Below are 17,967 nucleotides of genomic sequence, written 5' to 3' on the forward strand. Positions count from 1 at the left end.
GGGGGTAAAAAAAATCACATAAGCGTATCAAATTGTGCTTTCTAATCTGTTTGCTGGCGATCCCCCAAAAGACAGGGGACTCTAGTCGAGATTTTATTTTTCTCAATTCCCTCAAAAAAGGCCTTCAAGTCGAAGCCAATTTCCGGTTTTCATTGCTATTTGCTCTTAAATGTCCAGATGATTCATTTGAATCGTTGATCAAAATATATCTTAAACGCTCTCCGTCTTCCATAAAGGCGGATTGAATTTGTTTTTGCTTCAACGACTTCAAAATAAACGGAACGTTTGTTACAATATGCCTCAAACGATCAAACGTTACATTTTGTGACTCAACATTTCATTTTAAAATCAAATGTTGCACGAAAACGTTCCCTGGCAAATTACACGTTTCCTTTTCTCTGTTTAGCTGGTTGCAAATTAAACGAAAGCATAGCAAAATGGTATTATTTTCATGTTTATTTGTTTCTTGGAAAACACCTATGCGATTGAAGCAAAATATTAAGGGATGGAAATACATGCACCGATCATCGCTTCTGGCATTGACAACCAATAAGTTTTAAAGCATTTTACTAATCATCTGAAAAGCTCATTTTTAACCTGTTTTCTGTATCGTCGCGGTTTGTACATGTGAAACAAAAACGGCGTAATATATGCCTGACGAAATTTCTATATTATACAAATCTTGTTTGAATTCGGTCAAAACGAAGGCGAGGGGGGGAATCAAAGTGCGTGCGTGCGTGCGTGTGTGCGTGAGTGAGTGCGTGTGTTTGAGGACGCTGAAGTGGTCGAAACTTCAGCAGGGAGCAGCAGCAGGCCAACGTCACAAGAGTGAACCACATACGACCCCTGCTGGTCAGACAGTGCTACTGCGCACTTACAACTCAACACTATAGTTTGGAAGACAAACGCTGCACGTATTCATTATAGTTAGTACACATGAAATTTACATGGACAAAAGTTCGATATATAAATTAGGCCCAAATATTTAACACTGCTTAGTTTCCTGAGAAATGTTCACAATTGGACAAAAATATGGCAGTTGCCTGATTTGAGTTGTGTGTGGGAAAACCACAATATCAAACTAAAAATATTGTTTGATTTTTTTTTTTTAGGTCTGCTGTATGCTGTGGCAACCTTTTAACTTGTTCCGTCAGGAGGGAAGGTCACCACAACGAGTCATGTGTTTGGATGGACGTACGGAACAGCCGCTATTATCCACTGAAGGTACAACTCATCACCCATCTGTCCCCCCCCCCCCCCCCCCCCCCCACACACACACACACACCCTCACACCTCGTGAGCATCTCGACAGTCGCTCATGAGCGCCACCTTGGGCCAAGGGAAAGCATCGTCATCTCTCACACGACGTTGCAGATGCAGAGATGTGGATTAGTGATGATTAGCAGGGATTATGACTGGTTAATGGTGGGAAAATACATGAGGAATCATTGGCTGTGCAGAAGGGGGAGTTGAGGTGGGGAGGGGGGGCGCTATTTCACTCACACTGGCGGATTTGCATTGATCCACAGCAAATGAACGAGGATTAGCAGCATCCAGCTATCCGCCGACAGATAAATAACATTAAGCGCGTTACGCGCCATTGCCTCCTATTAATGACACCACAATGCCGGCAATTATGGAAATATGGAGAATAATGGGGCGCGCCGCTACCTGCTTGGGATTCTCGGGATTCCAAATCGTCCCTGTGTCAAAGGCCTTCCATAGTCAGATTTTGTGAAGGCGTACTGTATGAGTTTCATCATTTAATTGGTTGGTTTTTTTTGTTAGAGTTGGGGGAGAATAATTACACAGGCCACTAAAAGCATCTGATTTCTGATTTTAAATCAATTTTCCTTAAAGGAAATGACGAAAACAATTTATGATAGTGTAGATGCAACTAAGATGTCTGCCATCTAGTGATGAATGGTGACATTACAATTTAAAAGTATATTTCGACCCCTGCGTGTTTGCTGTTTGGCACTTGCATATTTGCATATTGCTACTGTTTATTTGTCACACACCCCCTCAATATTTTTTTATGTTTTAGATTTTTCCAGAGATTTTTTGCCACGAGTCCACTCAGTTTAGTCGTTTGCCAATCCCTGCTTGAAGCGTTCATGAAATGGGTCACTTCCGGAACACGACTGATGTGATCTCACCTGAAAAGAGGTGAAAGATCCCTCCGTCTTCTCCTCCCTCAGTTCTCCTTTTTACCGTTTATGTAATAAATACTCGAATCCCACTGTGAGGCAGGTAAGGGGGGTGAAATGGAGACTTCTAGAAAAAAAAAAAAATAGAATAATGGCGTTTTTTTTTTTCTTTTTTCATCAAAAATTCCCTCTCTTCCCCTACCTCAAGGTTCTCTCCTCGGAGCCACTTGAAAAGCCGGGCAACAATGCGGCCACACGGAGAAACACCTCGTTACCATATGAAACGGTGAACCGGAGGAGACGGGGAGAATGGAGACCCGAGCGCTCTTGTGTTATTTATGATAGCGGGCCTTGTAGCCATGTGGGCCTACCCCACCTTTCTCTCTCCTTCATGTGCTCGGGCCTCCTGTAAGAGTGCAGATACACACAAGTGCATCTTCACAAAATTGCTCTTTGCCGTTTGAAGAAGAGAGGCGCTCCCGTCTGCCTCTTCCACGGCTTTGAGGGACATTTTATACCGCCTCAGGTGTCTGTCAAAAGTGACTAACAGTTCTATCTGGGCGGCTTGCCTCCCCGGCAGCTACGCACAGTTTAACTTTTACGGGAGGGACGCTTTAGTGCGGGGAATTAGCCGCAGTTCGGGAAGAGCCTTGACCGCCTGTGGTTGCCGAGCTGTTTTTTTTTTCCTCAAATAAGAAAGTAGGAGCCTTCATGTTTTAGTTGGCATTTTCCAACGTTATCCGGGGCGCATACCTTGTCCACCAGGGGGACGGTAGCGAACCTTCTTACGTTAACGATGAAGAGTTTCACAACTAATTGATTGCGTAAACTGTAATATTGGATTTTTTTGCAGAGGATAAAGAATATATGCTGGTGAGAATTGTTATATTGTTTTGCTGTACCATTTGCCTTCAAATAAGAATGATAACTTCCATAACATTGATGCTATTTTTTCTGAGCTTATGGATGGCGTTTTGTATTCCGTACTAGCATTTAGTCGTAAATTGCTTTGTGATTAGCGGCAGCAGTATTTGAACCTTTAAAGACAAGCACACGGCGCAGCTGACAAAGCGTTTTGGACTTGCCAGCGCAAGGTTGCAGAGTTAATTGGTGCGTGGAAAAGAACATGGCGGACCCCCGTGCTAAAGGTTGCACTCCCCCGCCATCCCCTTTTCTCTTCTTTCTCATTCCAGCTAGGCTTTTGTCAGCTATAAGGCAAAAAGCTCCTTCTCGTCTTCAATAACAAGGTTGTGGAGCGAGAGAGAAAAGAAATAATACAAGACGAGAGGCCTTGCAGCATTGAGCGTGTCGCGCGTTGCCTTCGGAGGGGCCTCGCCTCGCCTCGCCTCACCTCGCACGGAGATTCAAAAAGAGCAAATTCATTGGAAAGATGGGCTTGCGTCTCATTGTGCTCTGTATAGATTAATTGCCAGGACCACTTTGTTGTTTTCTTGACGCGTAATCAAGCAAATACACATTTTGGCTCAGTTAAATTGTTCTAAAGCAGAAGAGATGAATGAGGAGAAGACAGAAGTTAAGGCGGCACAAAATGGAGGACAGAGTGTAATTAGGAGGTTACACAGATGAGCGGCATTGTGATTAGAGACAGTCTCGGGCCTAATCAGCTCGCTGTGCGGAAATACGGAGCGTCTCAGACGAGCGTTGAAGCTCTTCTTCTTCTTGAGGGAGGCCGAGTTGGCAACCAACATAGCAACTGAAAGTTGTGGGACAGTGACTTGTCATGTGGCCTTGGACCAATGGATGCCATGGCAGCTACGGTGGCCCTTAAGGCACAAAACACATTGGGCTCTATTTATAATATTTTCTTTCTCTTGGGGTTTTCCTAGACGGGTTCAGGAAGAAAGGGATGCTTGCGCCGTTGTGGGAGAGAACGCCGCCGACTTGTTTGGCAGCCAATGGAAGCGGCGCCGCTCATCGCTTTTCAATTTGACGAAGAGACGACCGACAGTCTCGTACTAGAACAGAGGAAATCGACCTTTTGTCTTATTTAAAAATCAAAAAGGTCCCACCGGCGGGGCCCACGAGGGAATAGAAGCGGGTTGGACGCAGGGCGAGAGGCTAAGCGGGGGGTTGTCTGGGCGTTAATCCGTGAGAGCGTCGACGACCTTCGACCCTGCGGGGCGCGGGGTCGGCCTCCGTGTGTGTGTGTGAAAGTCAGGCCCGCCCCTCCCGCTAATGATTTATGGGGCAGGGTGCCATCGACACACGCTCAGCCCCAGGGATGAGCCTAAATGCTAGTTTTGACACGCGGGTTAAAGGTGATCAATAACAAGGCGCTGGAGGAGAGCAGACGGAAGGACGTTCAGCCGGGATGATGAAAAGAGGAGGGCCAGGGAGGAAGGGGGAGGAGAAAGGCTCTTTTTAATTGGGCTCCGCTCATTACTTAAATCTTTGTCGCTTTTGTAGACTGCATGCCTGCAGCGCCACTGAGCTTGTTTGTTGACTCAAGGTGTCTTCGTCTTCTTCTGCTGGCCTTAAAATGGGCCAACCATCCATCCCAGATATCATTTCAGAAGATTTCTCAAATCTTCACGGTTTTTTGGTTTTTTTTGGTCGTCTAATTGTGAATCCAGTCACAACGTTCTAATTGTGAATCCTTGCCATAAAAAAAACAATCCATTGCTCCAGTCCCCCCTTTTTACTTTTCCGGTAGCTGACGCAAAAAAGGTAATGATGCCCTTCAGACTTTGAAAATGCACCTCAGCAAGGATGTCTGAGTCATCTCCATGAGTACAGCAAAGGCTGCTTTTTCCTCTCTGTAGCCTTTAATGAAGGATGAAACAGACATTTGGAGTACCACATTTGATTACAATATGGCTGGCGTTCCTTCTATTCTTTATATTTATCGTTTTTTTAAAGTGAATAGTTCAACTTCGGGTCTATATATAATTGACGGCGCTACGTAACGAGGGTTCTCGCATATGCACATGAAAGGTGTTGTGAGGAAGGGAGGGGGGGGGGTAGCCATGGTTGTCAACGGCCCTGCGGGACGCCTCTGCCAGGGGGACGAGGACGTGGCGCTGTACTAAGGGGATTAATTGGTGTGGCACCTCTTTTGGAGCGCGCCGGGGCCAAAGCAATTAAATGCTGGCCCCGGGGCCTTCACTTTGCCAGTGACAAAACAGCCTTCTGCTCATTTATGAGGTGTGGATAGAAAGGGACACAAGCCAGAGATGCCCCCGAAGGTCACTTTATCAACGTACGGTGTAATACGCAGAGTCGGCGGACGGATGGACGGATGGATGGACAGCGCCGGTATCCGATATGAGCTCAATTAGCCATGCGGCGTGCCGCAAAGGTCTCTGCGCCCGCTCGCATTAGCTTTGTTGTTTCCCTCGGCGTGTTTGAAGACTGAGAAAAGACAGCAGGCAGGTTGCGCTCGCCGCTCGCTCTCTGGGGTGTTCCTCAGCAGGCCCGCCTCTCTGTAGCCGTGCCGGGGCCTGGAGCAGCCGACCGCTGAGCCCGCAAAGCCTTCAAACGCCAGGGAAGCCATGAAAAGAGTGGCCATGAAAAGTCAGGGCCCATCAAGAAGAAAAGCTGTGTCAGGTGCAGCGTCCCTTCTTGGAGTGCAGCATGTTCATGTGGCTGCCATTGTTTTGCTACTGGCATTTGAAGGCACTCTGATGCAAATGTACCTTCCAGGGTCACATGATGCTAATGGCTCTGGAGTGCATTCGTCACAAAACTAATGTGCGCTTATCTTATTTATTTATTTATTTATTTATTTGGTCTGTTATTCCCCAGTGACATATTTTCCCCCTAAATAAATCCCTAGTATATTCTTTCATTATAAGTATAGAAGATAAATGGAGAGATGTTTTCTTTTAACATATTCAAATGAGTTTGATTGTATTAAATCAGCTAATGAATAAATGTGAAAAAAAAGAAATAAAATAAAAGACAATGTATAATTTAGATTCTTTATCGTAGGCATTTGGCCTAATGAGAGACATGGGGAAGGCTGGGGAACGGGTGCCCAGCGTGCTGACCATCCATCCATCACATCCCACTTCGCAGTACTGAAAGGACCACAGTTATCACTCACCCCTGACACGGCCATCGACGTTTGCCCACTCACGCACACACCCTCCACACACACACACACACGCAACGTGCAACACCTTTGCAGTCACTCCAAAATGTCCCATCACCTCTTCTCCTTCCTTCCATTGGACCCTCATCAGCATCCATCAGGCATCATCATTCACAAAAATGCCAGCGCCATCAACACATGGCTCCTAAAACCAATACGAGCGTGACAAATGCCAGGTAGTCCCCAGCAGGGACCAATCACGTCGCTGGCCGTCCGTCCGTCCGTCCGTCCTCTACCAGGAAGCACCAGGAAGAGGAGGAAGGGGGGGGGGGTCCTTTGTTTGGCCTTCTGATCCGAGCACCACAATGGTTGCTATTGTCCCGTCGCCCTCTCAGCTTGATTTCATATGGATGTGTTGATGGCATTAAAGTGGCAACAATAACTGTGATGCTTGCAGCTCCTACTCGCCTTTGGATGTTTAGCCAGCAAAGCTCTCCGCTTACGCCCAGTGGTGTGAAAGAGCAGCCGAAGAGGCTGATAAACAAGGTCATGAATGGCCATGAGCTCCACAGGACTAGTTGAGTTCCTTTTTTTAGGATCTGAGGGAGGTGAAGGGGGTGCGCCGAGTCTTCTCCGGAAGGATTTGTGCAAAGACTACACACAGTATTGCAATAGCATTTATTTGTAGTATTATTATTTTTTGCTTTGACTTTTTTAAGGGTGTTTAGGGGAAACGGGGGTGCGCCGATTCTGTCAGGGTCTTGAATGGGGTGCGTGATTTTAAAAGTTTGGAAAAGACCACTGGACAAGTATTTTCAGTATTGCATTATGCAGCAATACTATTAGTAGTTGAAGTATTTTTAACATGTGCAGGGGTGCGCCCAGTCGAGACATTCAAAGTGCCAGTGAACCGTTTTTTAGGAACTTGTGGAAATATGCGATTAACCAGCTAATTTATAGAGGAAGATAAAAAAAGCTGAAAATGAACATTTGGGAGTGAAAGCATAGTAGAGGGGCCACATTGTTGACGCCGTTGAATTCCATCCATTCATATGGAGTGAAGTGCGTAGGCCAGGCCTCCAGCGCATTTCCCCATGACCATCACAACAGTCGCCATTCATGAAGCCGAGAGGACATCTGCACCGCGGCGTTTGTCACCCATCCGACCCTTCGCACACCCCCACCCTGCTGCGCAAGCGTACGCACGCACGCACACACACACACACACACAGGCGAAAGTTCTGCTGCGAAATGCCACAGCGGCGAATCAGAAGGGCATCAGAGATGGCCGTTGTGTGCGTACGCCCATGTGTGGCTTGGCGTGAATGGGATTGATTGGGGGGGTCCTTTGATACTGCGGATTGGCCGGCGGGGGCGGCGCATAGCTAAACCCGCTCGGGTGTGTCACAACGGTCGGGTGACGAGCCCCCGAGGTTTTGCAGCGGAGCGACCCCGTTGGCATTCCACGCCGGCTTGTTTGCACCGCAGTGACGTGGGTGGCCCACGGTGACCTTTACCCTCCTTTGTGGAGCCATTGTGCCAGACGCTATCAGTGAATGAACTGTGGTAGAATCACGATGATGAGGATATGCTTCATTATTTTTCAGGTGTGATGCTGAAATGACCGCGTAGTTGGCGCACTCACTCTCCGATAAAAAAAATACGATACTGGATATCCGAGAGCAGCCCTTGTCGAACTTTGTGCCGGACAGTCAGAAGACAAGATAAGATGAGGCTGCCTCTCGTCGTTTTGTCTTGAGAAGGATCAGTTGAAGCAACGCGGCGGCGGCGGCGGATGTTGTCATCTCTCGCTTGTGTCAGCGTCATATCGGATGCACGGAGATGACTGATGCTCACTGACAAGCGACAGACGGAAGCTGAGATGGATTGCACGTGTGCCTGAAAGATATCCGTCAGTATGAGCAGCAGCTGGCTATCAAGTTCACCACATGGGTGCAGGTGGAGAAGGTTCACCAAAGTCCGTCCGCCCAACATCGGTAGTTATCAAAAAAGGACAAATTATTGCCATTGCGCCTATGGAACGAGTAAAAAAGTATTCATTTATTTACTTACTTACTTATCTATTTATTTCTTCATTTATTTGCACCAAGTAACTTGAGGAAATCGTCACTGGTTTGCCAGCCAAAATCTGAACGGTGACATCTCTAATCATCAATTGGAAAAACTTGACGATTGCTCCAAACAATTCTTGTCCTTGTCGGTATTTGAATCTTCATTCGTGACTTGGGCCAAATCCTGTCCGGTCCCGTCTCTTGACACCAACTAAAGTCTTTTAATCCTAAAATCTGTCCATTCTGATCCACATCAACATCCAGTGAGAGACAAAGGAAGGCTTGTTGCCCAAAGCCGGAAGGCCTTATTCAGTGGCTGCCAAGACGTGGGCAACCCAGGCACGGATTGGCATCAGGGCAATATTATCTCTCCAGTTGACAAGAGCCAGCCGGGCTCTTGTTTGCCCATTAAGGTACTTTGTGTTCTGAGTGGCCGTTGTCTCCCACGAGAACAAAGTGAGCACTTGTCGACGTGACCCTGAGGGTGGCGAGTCCTCGCTTTCTACCCAGTCCTCCTCCAGCCCCCTCCGGATGGGCCGGACGGAGTTCAAGCTGGGCCACGTGTTGGACGTTACACTCCCACGATGACCCTGGTGAGCTCAACATTTAGAGTCCCATAAAAACATTATTGTCCCACTCCTGGGATCATTTGTCCACAATTACAAAGGCTCGGACAAAAAGCAAAATGTTAACCGCTCCAGTTTTGCGGAGGCAAATTATTCGCATTCTGCCCCCAGCCAGTACCACATAGCACCCACGCTGACGTCTTCCAACATTTGAATCCTCTTTGATTCCAATTTTCTCTTCTTGTGTGTAGTCACGCACCCATTTGCCCATCTCCCTTTTACGATGCGTAACTACGACGAGAGCCCGGAAAGCGCCGAAAGTCCCTAATGGTCCTTTAGCCTCTAAATATGTCCATTCCGGCGTTCGTCTGGGTCCTTTTACCTGGCCAGCAACGGGGCAAGGTCGCAGCGGCCGATTAGCCGTATTAAAAAGCAGCCCATTATGGTAATGGGCGACTTTTAATGCACGGACAGGTTGCTTAGCGCCCGCATATTAGCGCTTGATAGATGACTCGGTGATGAGCACGGAGAGGTTCATCGCAGTTCAAGCTCGGTGCGCTGACCTCTACCGTGGTCACTTAGGCCAGCCATGTTCTACCTGACCAAACATTTGGCGGCATTACGCTCAAGGACATTTGCAATTCACTGCCACAATGAAGAAGATTTGTCTTCTGTTGCCGAGGCAGCGCGCTGGATTAGCGGCTGTCGCTACGTAGAAGAACGGTTCTAGATTGTTCCTTTGTGGCTTCTGTACAGGTTTTCAGGCTTCTCTTTCCGGTCCCAAATCATGTTTAGGATGTCATCTGAGTATCGTTGTAGCTTATTATAAAAGAACCGTCGGCAGGTATCACCATTGCGGTCCTCGAGACGACAACGCCAACTACGCTAACACTTACAAGGTTTTAATGTCAACATCCGCAAGAGTAAACGGCACGCAAATGGCACGTCATTAAAGCCCACCCACCATCTGTCTGACGCCATCTTGTACCCTGCACCCCGTTCATATTTCCCAAGTCTCACTAGCCTCACCAAGTCTCTCCCGTACCCCCGGCCGGGGAAAAGGGAGCGCCTTGGTTCCCCTTTCATCCGCTCTTAGAGGACAAACATCAGTCCCATCTCGCCGTCCATCCATATTCATGAGCCGCTTATAAATATCTGATGGCGGCGCGGGCTACAGCTGTTTAGCTGGAGAGCACGCAAACAACACTTTCACCGAGAGTGCGCATGGATTTTCACACTCAAAACTGGTCCGAGACCCCCCCGCTTCCCCCTGCACCCCCCCTCACCTCCAGATAGCATTGGCTCATTGCAAGGATATCTGCCGTGTTAATTAAAGTGTGACTGCGAAAAAAAGAGGAGAGAATCCTTAAGTGGTTTTAAGTATTTACCGTTTGTTCCTCTGACAGGCCTCTCGCGCTTATCAGTGCGGCGAGATAACCAGAGTCAGGAGACAGCAACGTCTCAAAAGGCCTGACTAATCGCTTTGGCCCCAACATTAGCTACACTATCAAATGCGATCTAACATTAACATTAAAGGGGACATATTATGGGGAATTGACTTTTGAATGTGTGTGTACACAAATACTTGGGTCACTCACTGGAGTGCCTGCCAAGTGTGAAATTAAGCAAGCAAGTCAATCTTTTAATTATCTGCCTGTTTCTGAAAACGTGTGTGTGTGAGCACTTGGGCCCGCTGTTACAAAACAGTGGGGCTAATTAACATAATAACCATCCCAACCCTCATTTTCTTCAACAGTGTCTTGGCAGCTGGAGTCCCCACTTTGAAAGCCAAAGGACCATTTGGACGTGGAGGCCAAAGCGCTATGAAAGCTAAAAGGTAAACAGACCTGCGGGATTAGCTAGCAGTTACTTGCATTAGCTTCTGAGGCTAAGGCAAGAAAAATAGTTTTGGTTGAATTGTCTTTTTGCCGCTAATGGTTTTTGTTTTTGCCGATGTCACGTTGTAAACAATAAGGATGCAGGAAATTGTCTTCACAGGATGTCAACCATTTTGGTTTCAAGCTGCCATTTTGGTCCAATTCCAGTGTTACTGCTTTGACCAACCTTTATTGGTGGAAATGTTATCTGTTGACGATTAATTGTGGCCTGAGCATGGCCTAAAATGTTCAAGATCATTTCAAGGATTTAGCATAAAAAACGGGTGCAACCGTCCTTTCATGTCTGCTTTCGGCTTTAATTTTGCTTTAGCATCACTTTGCCAATGAAGGAGCCGTTTTTTCCCCTCTCTGCACAATGAGTGTTAGAATTTCCTTTTTACATAATTCCGTCTCATCCCCGCAGTAATTGAATTTGATGTAACGTTTGCCCATTTTGCTTGTAGTTAACCTTTCCCACTGGATAAAAAGCATGTAATGTAAACGTATGTATCCATTTCGTTGCAAAAGGCATATGAGGAAGGTCAGGTGTGTGTGTGGGGGGGGGGGGGCATCCTTTAGGCGAGGGGAAGGGCAACACGTCGCCTCAAAGTGCACTTGTGAGCAACTTTGCTCTCGCTCTGACTTTGCTGTATTGACCAATTGCACACACCGCTTTGAGTCGCTCCTCAAACTCATTAGGAGCGGCAGACTTGCTGATGATGGCAAGAAGAGAAAAAAAAAGAATATGCGTTTGGCTCGGGCCTGAAGGATGCCTTTGTTGTGTTTCCAATACAAATAGATGGAGATTTGAATATTGCTTTTCTAGAGTGGCAGTGTTTATACTCTGCTTTTTTTCTCGTTGGCCGTGTTTTTGTCAGGATGCTAGGTGGCTATGTATTAGCACCACTAACTAAAATGGTTTAACCGTCCCGCAAAGTTTAAGACAATGAAACAGAGGAGGGATGAAGGGAGGGAATGTTTTCAGCTAGGTAGCGCTTCCTCATTAGCCATGCGCAGCATCTTGGCTCCTCTCCCACACCTCACGGCTCATCATCAACATCATCATCATCATGGCCCCGGCGTTGGCTGCCAGCAAAAAAAAAAAAACAAGCCCCACCCCTCCCACCCCTTCCAGCCCCTATAATCACACCCGCAATCACAGCATCTAATTAGGTTAATTAATTTGTATCAGCCCTTGTAGGGACTTGGCTGATGAGCCAGCCATAATGGTCTCCATGGCATCCCCCCCTCTTTTTCTGTTCCTCCCTTTGCAAAAAAGGAAAAAATGGGGGGGGGTGCAACCCTCTCAAGATGAGACGATAAACCATGGGGTCACATTTACCTCCCCCTCCTCCCTTTTTTTTTTTTTTTTTGGGAAGCGCCCACAAGCCATTCCGATTACCCGGCTTGGTTGTGTCCACCGCAATGACAACTTGGCGCGGACGAGTGCTTGTTTGTTTACATTCTCGTCGTGGTGTTCCCAAAGAGGCCCGGCAACACCAACCCAAAAAAACCACTAATGATTCTCTTGGCAGTTTGTCTCTCCGGTCGTCAGCATCACATTACAATCAGCGGCCCTCATCAGGCCACTAACGAACAAATCCTGATTAACCCCCGCCCCCTCCCGCATTCCCACCCTCGTATGATTACCGCAATCACCCGAGATAACCACGCGTGCACCGTACAGAAAATGCCGACCCCTCACCACCACCCATCTAGTCTTACGCACGTGAAAAAAAACAGAAGATCTCAGCAATGACATCAGCACCACGGACAGCGTTTCTTTCAACAATTGAAATTGACTGAAACAACTTTGCATTTGGATTCTCATGGTCCTGTCACTTGCTTGCTAAGCAGTAAATAAATGGAAAAAAGAAAAACATGGGTTAGTCACGCCCACAATGCTGTTTCCGTGGCAACATGAGGCTGACCAACAAAGCTGAGAAAGGCCAAGGAGAAATCAAATCAAATGAAAGCAGTCCAAAACAATAAAAATAGATAATAACACAATGCAATTGCTTCTCTGTATCCATCATAAACATGGATACACTTAACACTGCAGCTCTTGGACCCATGTGTTGCCCCCCCCACACACACACACACACACAATCAAAGCGAGACAATGACACAAGGAGGCTGCGAGACAAGGACGCATCCGCTAGTTAAAACCTAATGAACACCTCCCCAAGGCACGCGCTTGGCATCTTCCTGAATGATGGCCTGACAGTAATAGCGGGGCAGATGGGTGCGCTATACACACACACGTACACACACGCACACAGACACACACACACACATACACTTTCCACACCCCTGCTGCTGCCCCTTGCCCCTGCAGAGAGTTACCCCCTGATGTGGAGGTGTAGCGGCAAGGAAGGGCGGGGGGTGGAGTAGCGAGGGCCCCCGTCATGATTTAGGCTCCCATGCAAATTTAATCAATTGGAGTACTTGTCGCCAGCCAGGGCTCATTAGCACCCCGTTTTTTTTCTTTTATAAGACGGTTTGGTGAACCCCAACCTTGGCAGACGTTGCGTTAAACACACACACACACACACACGCACGCGATGCATTCAAACGGTCCTGAAAAAAAAATAACACACGTCACTGGCTCCTGTCAAGATTTTTTGCTTGTGGTGTCTTCCCCCTGGCACGGTACTCGTCCCCCTCCTCTTCCGCTTGTGTAGCTCCTCTCTCTCTATCCATTACTTCAAAAGGCCCCGTGACACCCAGCGTCAACTTTAAAGGAGCCTGCAGGATTCTAACCCCCTCCCCAAAATCCACACTCGAACCCCACACGGCCCGGCCCAGCCCCTCTTCTTCATCCTGGTACTCAATTAATTGCGCTTAACCATCATTGACCTGCCCTGCCGGCCGAGAGCCGACAAATGAATGAGGAGGAGACAAAAGCGGCGGCAGAAAATGTGAGTTAGCAACATTGTTAACATGGGCCATAACAACAATCAAACGACTGGCATTGGCCTGTCTTAAATCCTATCAAATCTGCCCGGCAACAAGTGGCCCATGAAAAAAAAAAGAAAAACAGACTTCTGCTGCTCCGATGGGATTTATATTTCAGTTGTGAACTTTTCTCATGAATTGCAAATGATTGATGTTGTCACAAGCACAGAAGAAGAATGCAACACGTCTTTTCCTCACGTCACTGCCCCGAGAGAGCGTGCGTGCGTGGAGACCCTCGGGCCCTGCCTCCGTAAGCCGAGGGGGTGGAGGTCAAAACACTGTGTGCGTAGTTCCGGACCCTCGCTATCTCTCCCCGCACAGACACGCCACTGTTTCTGCTCAGGCTGTCCTTTCATTGTAGTATCCCCCCCCCCCCCCCCCCTCCCCTCTCTAGCCATGGGACTCTTTGCTGGGACGCCGTGGTAGCAATGGGCGACTTTCTGATTTTAAAGATATAGACGTACATGCATTCCTTCAGTATCACCTCACTGGAGGTTGGCTAACAGAGTTGGAAATATTTTTGGAGGGGGCCACGTTTATTTTTTTTAAAAAATATTACTGAAAAAATATATGTACTATATTATTTTGTATTTTTTAATAACTTATTGCCCAACATGACTTATCAATTTTGTTGCTAGAGTCATGGAAACGAAGTCACCAAAGTAACTCTTTCCCTTCTAAGCATACAGGCTCACCTGATCATTTTTTGGACGGAGGCCTCTGCTTCCCTTCTTGCTCTTCTGACATTTCTGACTCTCTCTCTCTCGCTCTCCTTTCCCTTGCAGAGGAGACTTTGATGGATCGGCCACGTTTATGAAGCCGCTGCCACCGTGGCGATCAATCACCTGCCGCGATCTGCTGCTGGACTTCAGCTCACGCTGGTCGAAGGCCATGTAGCAGGTAGACGCTCGACACATGCACCTCAGGATGAATTCATTATTTTACAGCCATCAAAAATGTAAAGACAGTGGCTCAGGTACTCCAGCACTCTTGAGATTTAAAAGAAGAGACCAATCAATAATCTGCCTTCAGAAGATAATGGTTTTTTTTTATTAATATCATTATTATAGTGGTTTACAATTATATCTTATTGAAAGTGGATTCTAATATTTAGTTACCTTGCATAGCATGATGGAGAATGCAGGTGTACCTAATGAGTGTCCATTCTGCGTTCAACTTGAGGCGTCATTGTCTCGCAGCTCAATGACGCCATCTACTGTTACAAAATACAACTTACGGCTACAACATTGCCCTCTACCTTTCCCCCCCCCCTTCATATGTAATTCCTAACATTTATTAACCAATCACAGGTGAGTCATTTCAATGATTAGTATTTAATTTATTCAAAAAGAAAATGAGTTGGTCAAAAAAATATATTGGTCAACTGAGTGGCAAGTCAGCGTTTCCTCTTGGTCTCAAATTTGTAGATGGCCGGAGCGTTTGGCGTCTCTTTCTTAACTTTGATCTTCTTGTATTTATCCTGTAGGAAACATGAAAAATGTTCACTTCACCATAATCGCTTTTCACTACTGCACAGTATTTACATGGATGTAAAAAAAAAACATCTGAATGAATGGCAGATTTGTGCACATGATCTGCTGAGTCATGACCTGGAGGTCCTTGCGCGTCTGAAGCTTCTGGCTGATGACAGACAACTCCTTCACTCGGTCAATCCGTTGAGAAAGAAGCTTGTACTCACGCTTGCGTTGCTCGGCCAGCCTCTGCAACGCACGAGAGGAAGAACATAAAGGCGCGGTAACACGGGAGGATTTTTTTTTTTTTTTTTTAAAGGAATGAAGAACATCTGAAACCTTTTGACTACCAAGCGTCACAGCTCCCTGGATGCTTTTGTTGCTCAGCGTGTCTACCGTGGGCCTGTTGTACACTCGATCCACCAGCTCGGGGACGGTGTTCAGGTGGTCGGCCAGGTCGAACGACTGCACTGTAAGTTTCAATTCAGACTCAACAGTCCTGGACGTATAGAACATTCCTTGTTACGTTTACCTTCTTTTTTGGAATCCACAAAAAAGGTGTGCTTGTTTTTCTGTTTGCTGGCTGCATCCAAAAGATGGAGACTTCCTTTCAGCCTTTCAATTTTCTGAAAAATACATTTTAGAAAAAGGTTACCGGCCTACAGATTGGTAGAATTGTAGTTCAAAAAGTTGTCATCTTATGGTTTGTTTCAGCGGCTTTCCCAGTAACTTGAAGTTCCTGTTGGATGGTTATCATCAGCCATCGTACTGTATGTCGTGTTGAAACTTACCCTCGCTTCTGCCACCCTCTTCATCTCGACGTAATTTATGTCTTGCGTCCTCATCACTTTCTTCTGCTCCTCCGTCATCTCAGACTCCGGTCCTGTTTTCCCCTTTTTGGACACGTGGGCTCCATCCTGTCAAGGGCGCACATGATGAACTCAACCAAACGGGATATACTAATGGTAAGAGGACCAATGTTGGCAAGTTACCTTCAGCTGCGAGTTGATCATGTGGTAGTAGAACTCATCCGGGTTCTTCTCCAGAGCCTTCTTGCGAAGGGCGAGGAGTGTGTTTTGTTTCTTGTGGTAGTCACTAATAGAAACCAACACGACAAATGAAGATCATTGAGGGTTTATTGTTTCAAACGTGTACGGATTCCACTGAACTTACTCTGCACGTTTTTTGTAGTCTTTCTTCTTCTCCAGGAAGCCCAAGTGCTTCCTAGATTCAGGCTGATGAAAGAAATCACGTTAATTGTGTCGATTTGGATGCGTGTGAAAGAACCCTTACTGTGCTCTTGGATGGGATTGATATGATGTCCCTCGCGAGTTAGATTTCGATAGTGAAATTCCAAAAAATCATAATGGTGTGTTGTTTACCAAATTTGAGGTAGGTCGGGCTAGCTTGGTCGGCTAGCAGCAAGCCCAAACTCCTCCGAAAAGCTCACCTGAGATCTTTCATGGTGGTTTCTCTGTCGGGATTTCAGCGCTTTCCTGAACGACGACATGTTAAAGTGTTCCAAATAGCTGCTAGTACAAGATAAACCCTTTTAAATGGACAATTTTAGACTTGTATAAATCCAAGCGTGAGCTCTACTCCATGTTGTTTCCCTGTAAGGAGGAACACGTGATTTCCGGTTCCCTCATTTCTCTTCCGCTGATTCGACACGAGAAAAGAGAAAAGAAAAGAAAAAAGAAACGGGTCCCAAGACCGTCTAATCATGAGTGAAATGCGGTAAATAATATCGTATATATTTTTTAAACTAAAAGTTTCTGCAGAATAGTGTTTGTTAAAAAACATTGCATTTAATGTAGTAGCGCATTAAAGACGAGAGAGGTCACTAGTGCACAGTTTTGTAGTCCTTTGCTTGGACTCGTAAGCAGTTTATAATTATATACAATTCAGGCTAATAACGATAAAGAAGACAGTAAATAGTGGTATCAACACAATAATTATTACTTTATACTTTACCAGTAGTGTTCAACCATCAATATTAAATATTTCCTTTTGTTTTGAGCTTTTTCAATGTTGACAATCAAAAGGTGAATTTGAACAGTTTTGTCGTACTCATCTTACTTTTTATTGTAATAAAATGTGTTGGGGCGGCAAGTTGAAATAGTTGCACAGCGCAGCCTGCAACAAATCTTCTACAAATCTAAAAAAGCCCGGGTACAGATTTGAAACATGTGGCAGGCCCATTTAAAATTTCCACAGGACTTTTTCCAAGTTTTCTCAAAATAATCCTGCACACTACTAATATGATTAAAGTAGAATTCACAACCCAAAAAAACTTTATAGTATAGCAAATTTGAGAAATTAGCCCCTCCCTCTTTTGTTTACTGTTTAAGATGACTTGCTATTTATTCTTTCTTAAAGTCCTAATGTTTCATGTTGCAAATGAGCCCTGGTGTTTCTCATAAGCAACATGAAATAGCGTACGACCCAGCAAGCAGGCAGTGAACATAAATATGTACGACGTACATCTTTCTAAGACGCTGCATCCGTCCATCATCCATCCATCCGTCCTCTGAGATAAGAGTGAGGAGGAGGCGGGGCAATTCTATATTCCTATTTGCCGCAACGGCACCAGTGAGCTCATCTCACCCAGACTCCCATTTGTGCTATCCCAGCAAAATCAGCCCCCCTCCAGCCTCCTTAAACGGCATCTCACAACAACCGCGAGGAATGTCTGTTGCATGTGCGAAATTTGCCCAGCGTGCAGAATGTTTGCGGCCAATGAATGGGATCAGTGTTTCCATATGATGTCACATGCTTTGTTTATCGTCAGCACTGCCGACCGGCCGGCCTGTTAATG

The 17,967-nt window shown here is 46.3% G+C and overlaps 1 protein-coding gene and 1 long non-coding RNA gene across 2 annotated transcripts; one reads left to right on the forward strand and one right to left on the reverse strand.

Moving 5' to 3' along the window:
• Positions 1-1,110: 1,110 nt before the first annotated feature.
• Positions 1,111-15,615, forward strand: LOC148391539 (uncharacterized). The gene is made up of 4 exons (XR_015860858.1): positions 1,111-1,224; positions 10,599-10,679; positions 14,463-14,577; positions 15,469-15,615. It is a non-coding gene; the product is annotated as an uncharacterized LOC148391539 (long non-coding RNA).
• Positions 14,996-16,791, reverse strand: utp11 (UTP11 small subunit processome component). Its single transcript, XM_088387098.1, has 8 exons — positions 16,600-16,791; positions 16,323-16,384; positions 16,142-16,244; positions 15,941-16,066; positions 15,682-15,775; positions 15,489-15,619; positions 15,288-15,398; positions 14,996-15,157 (listed from the first exon to the last, which is right to left on the reverse strand). Exons 1-8 carry the CDS (start codon positions 16,657-16,659, stop codon positions 15,074-15,076), a joined length of 771 nt encoding a protein of 256 aa, XP_088243224.1. The 5' UTR covers positions 16,660-16,791; the 3' UTR covers positions 14,996-15,073.
• Between the last annotated feature and the right edge of the window lie 1,176 nt (positions 16,792-17,967).

The sequence above is a fragment of the Syngnathus floridae genome, chromosome 10, assembly GCF_059516105.1.
Source record: "Syngnathus floridae isolate MCC-2025c chromosome 10, RoL_Sflo_1.0, whole genome shotgun sequence".
In the NCBI taxonomy this organism is placed as follows: Eukaryota; Metazoa; Chordata; class Actinopteri; order Syngnathiformes; family Syngnathidae; genus Syngnathus; species Syngnathus floridae.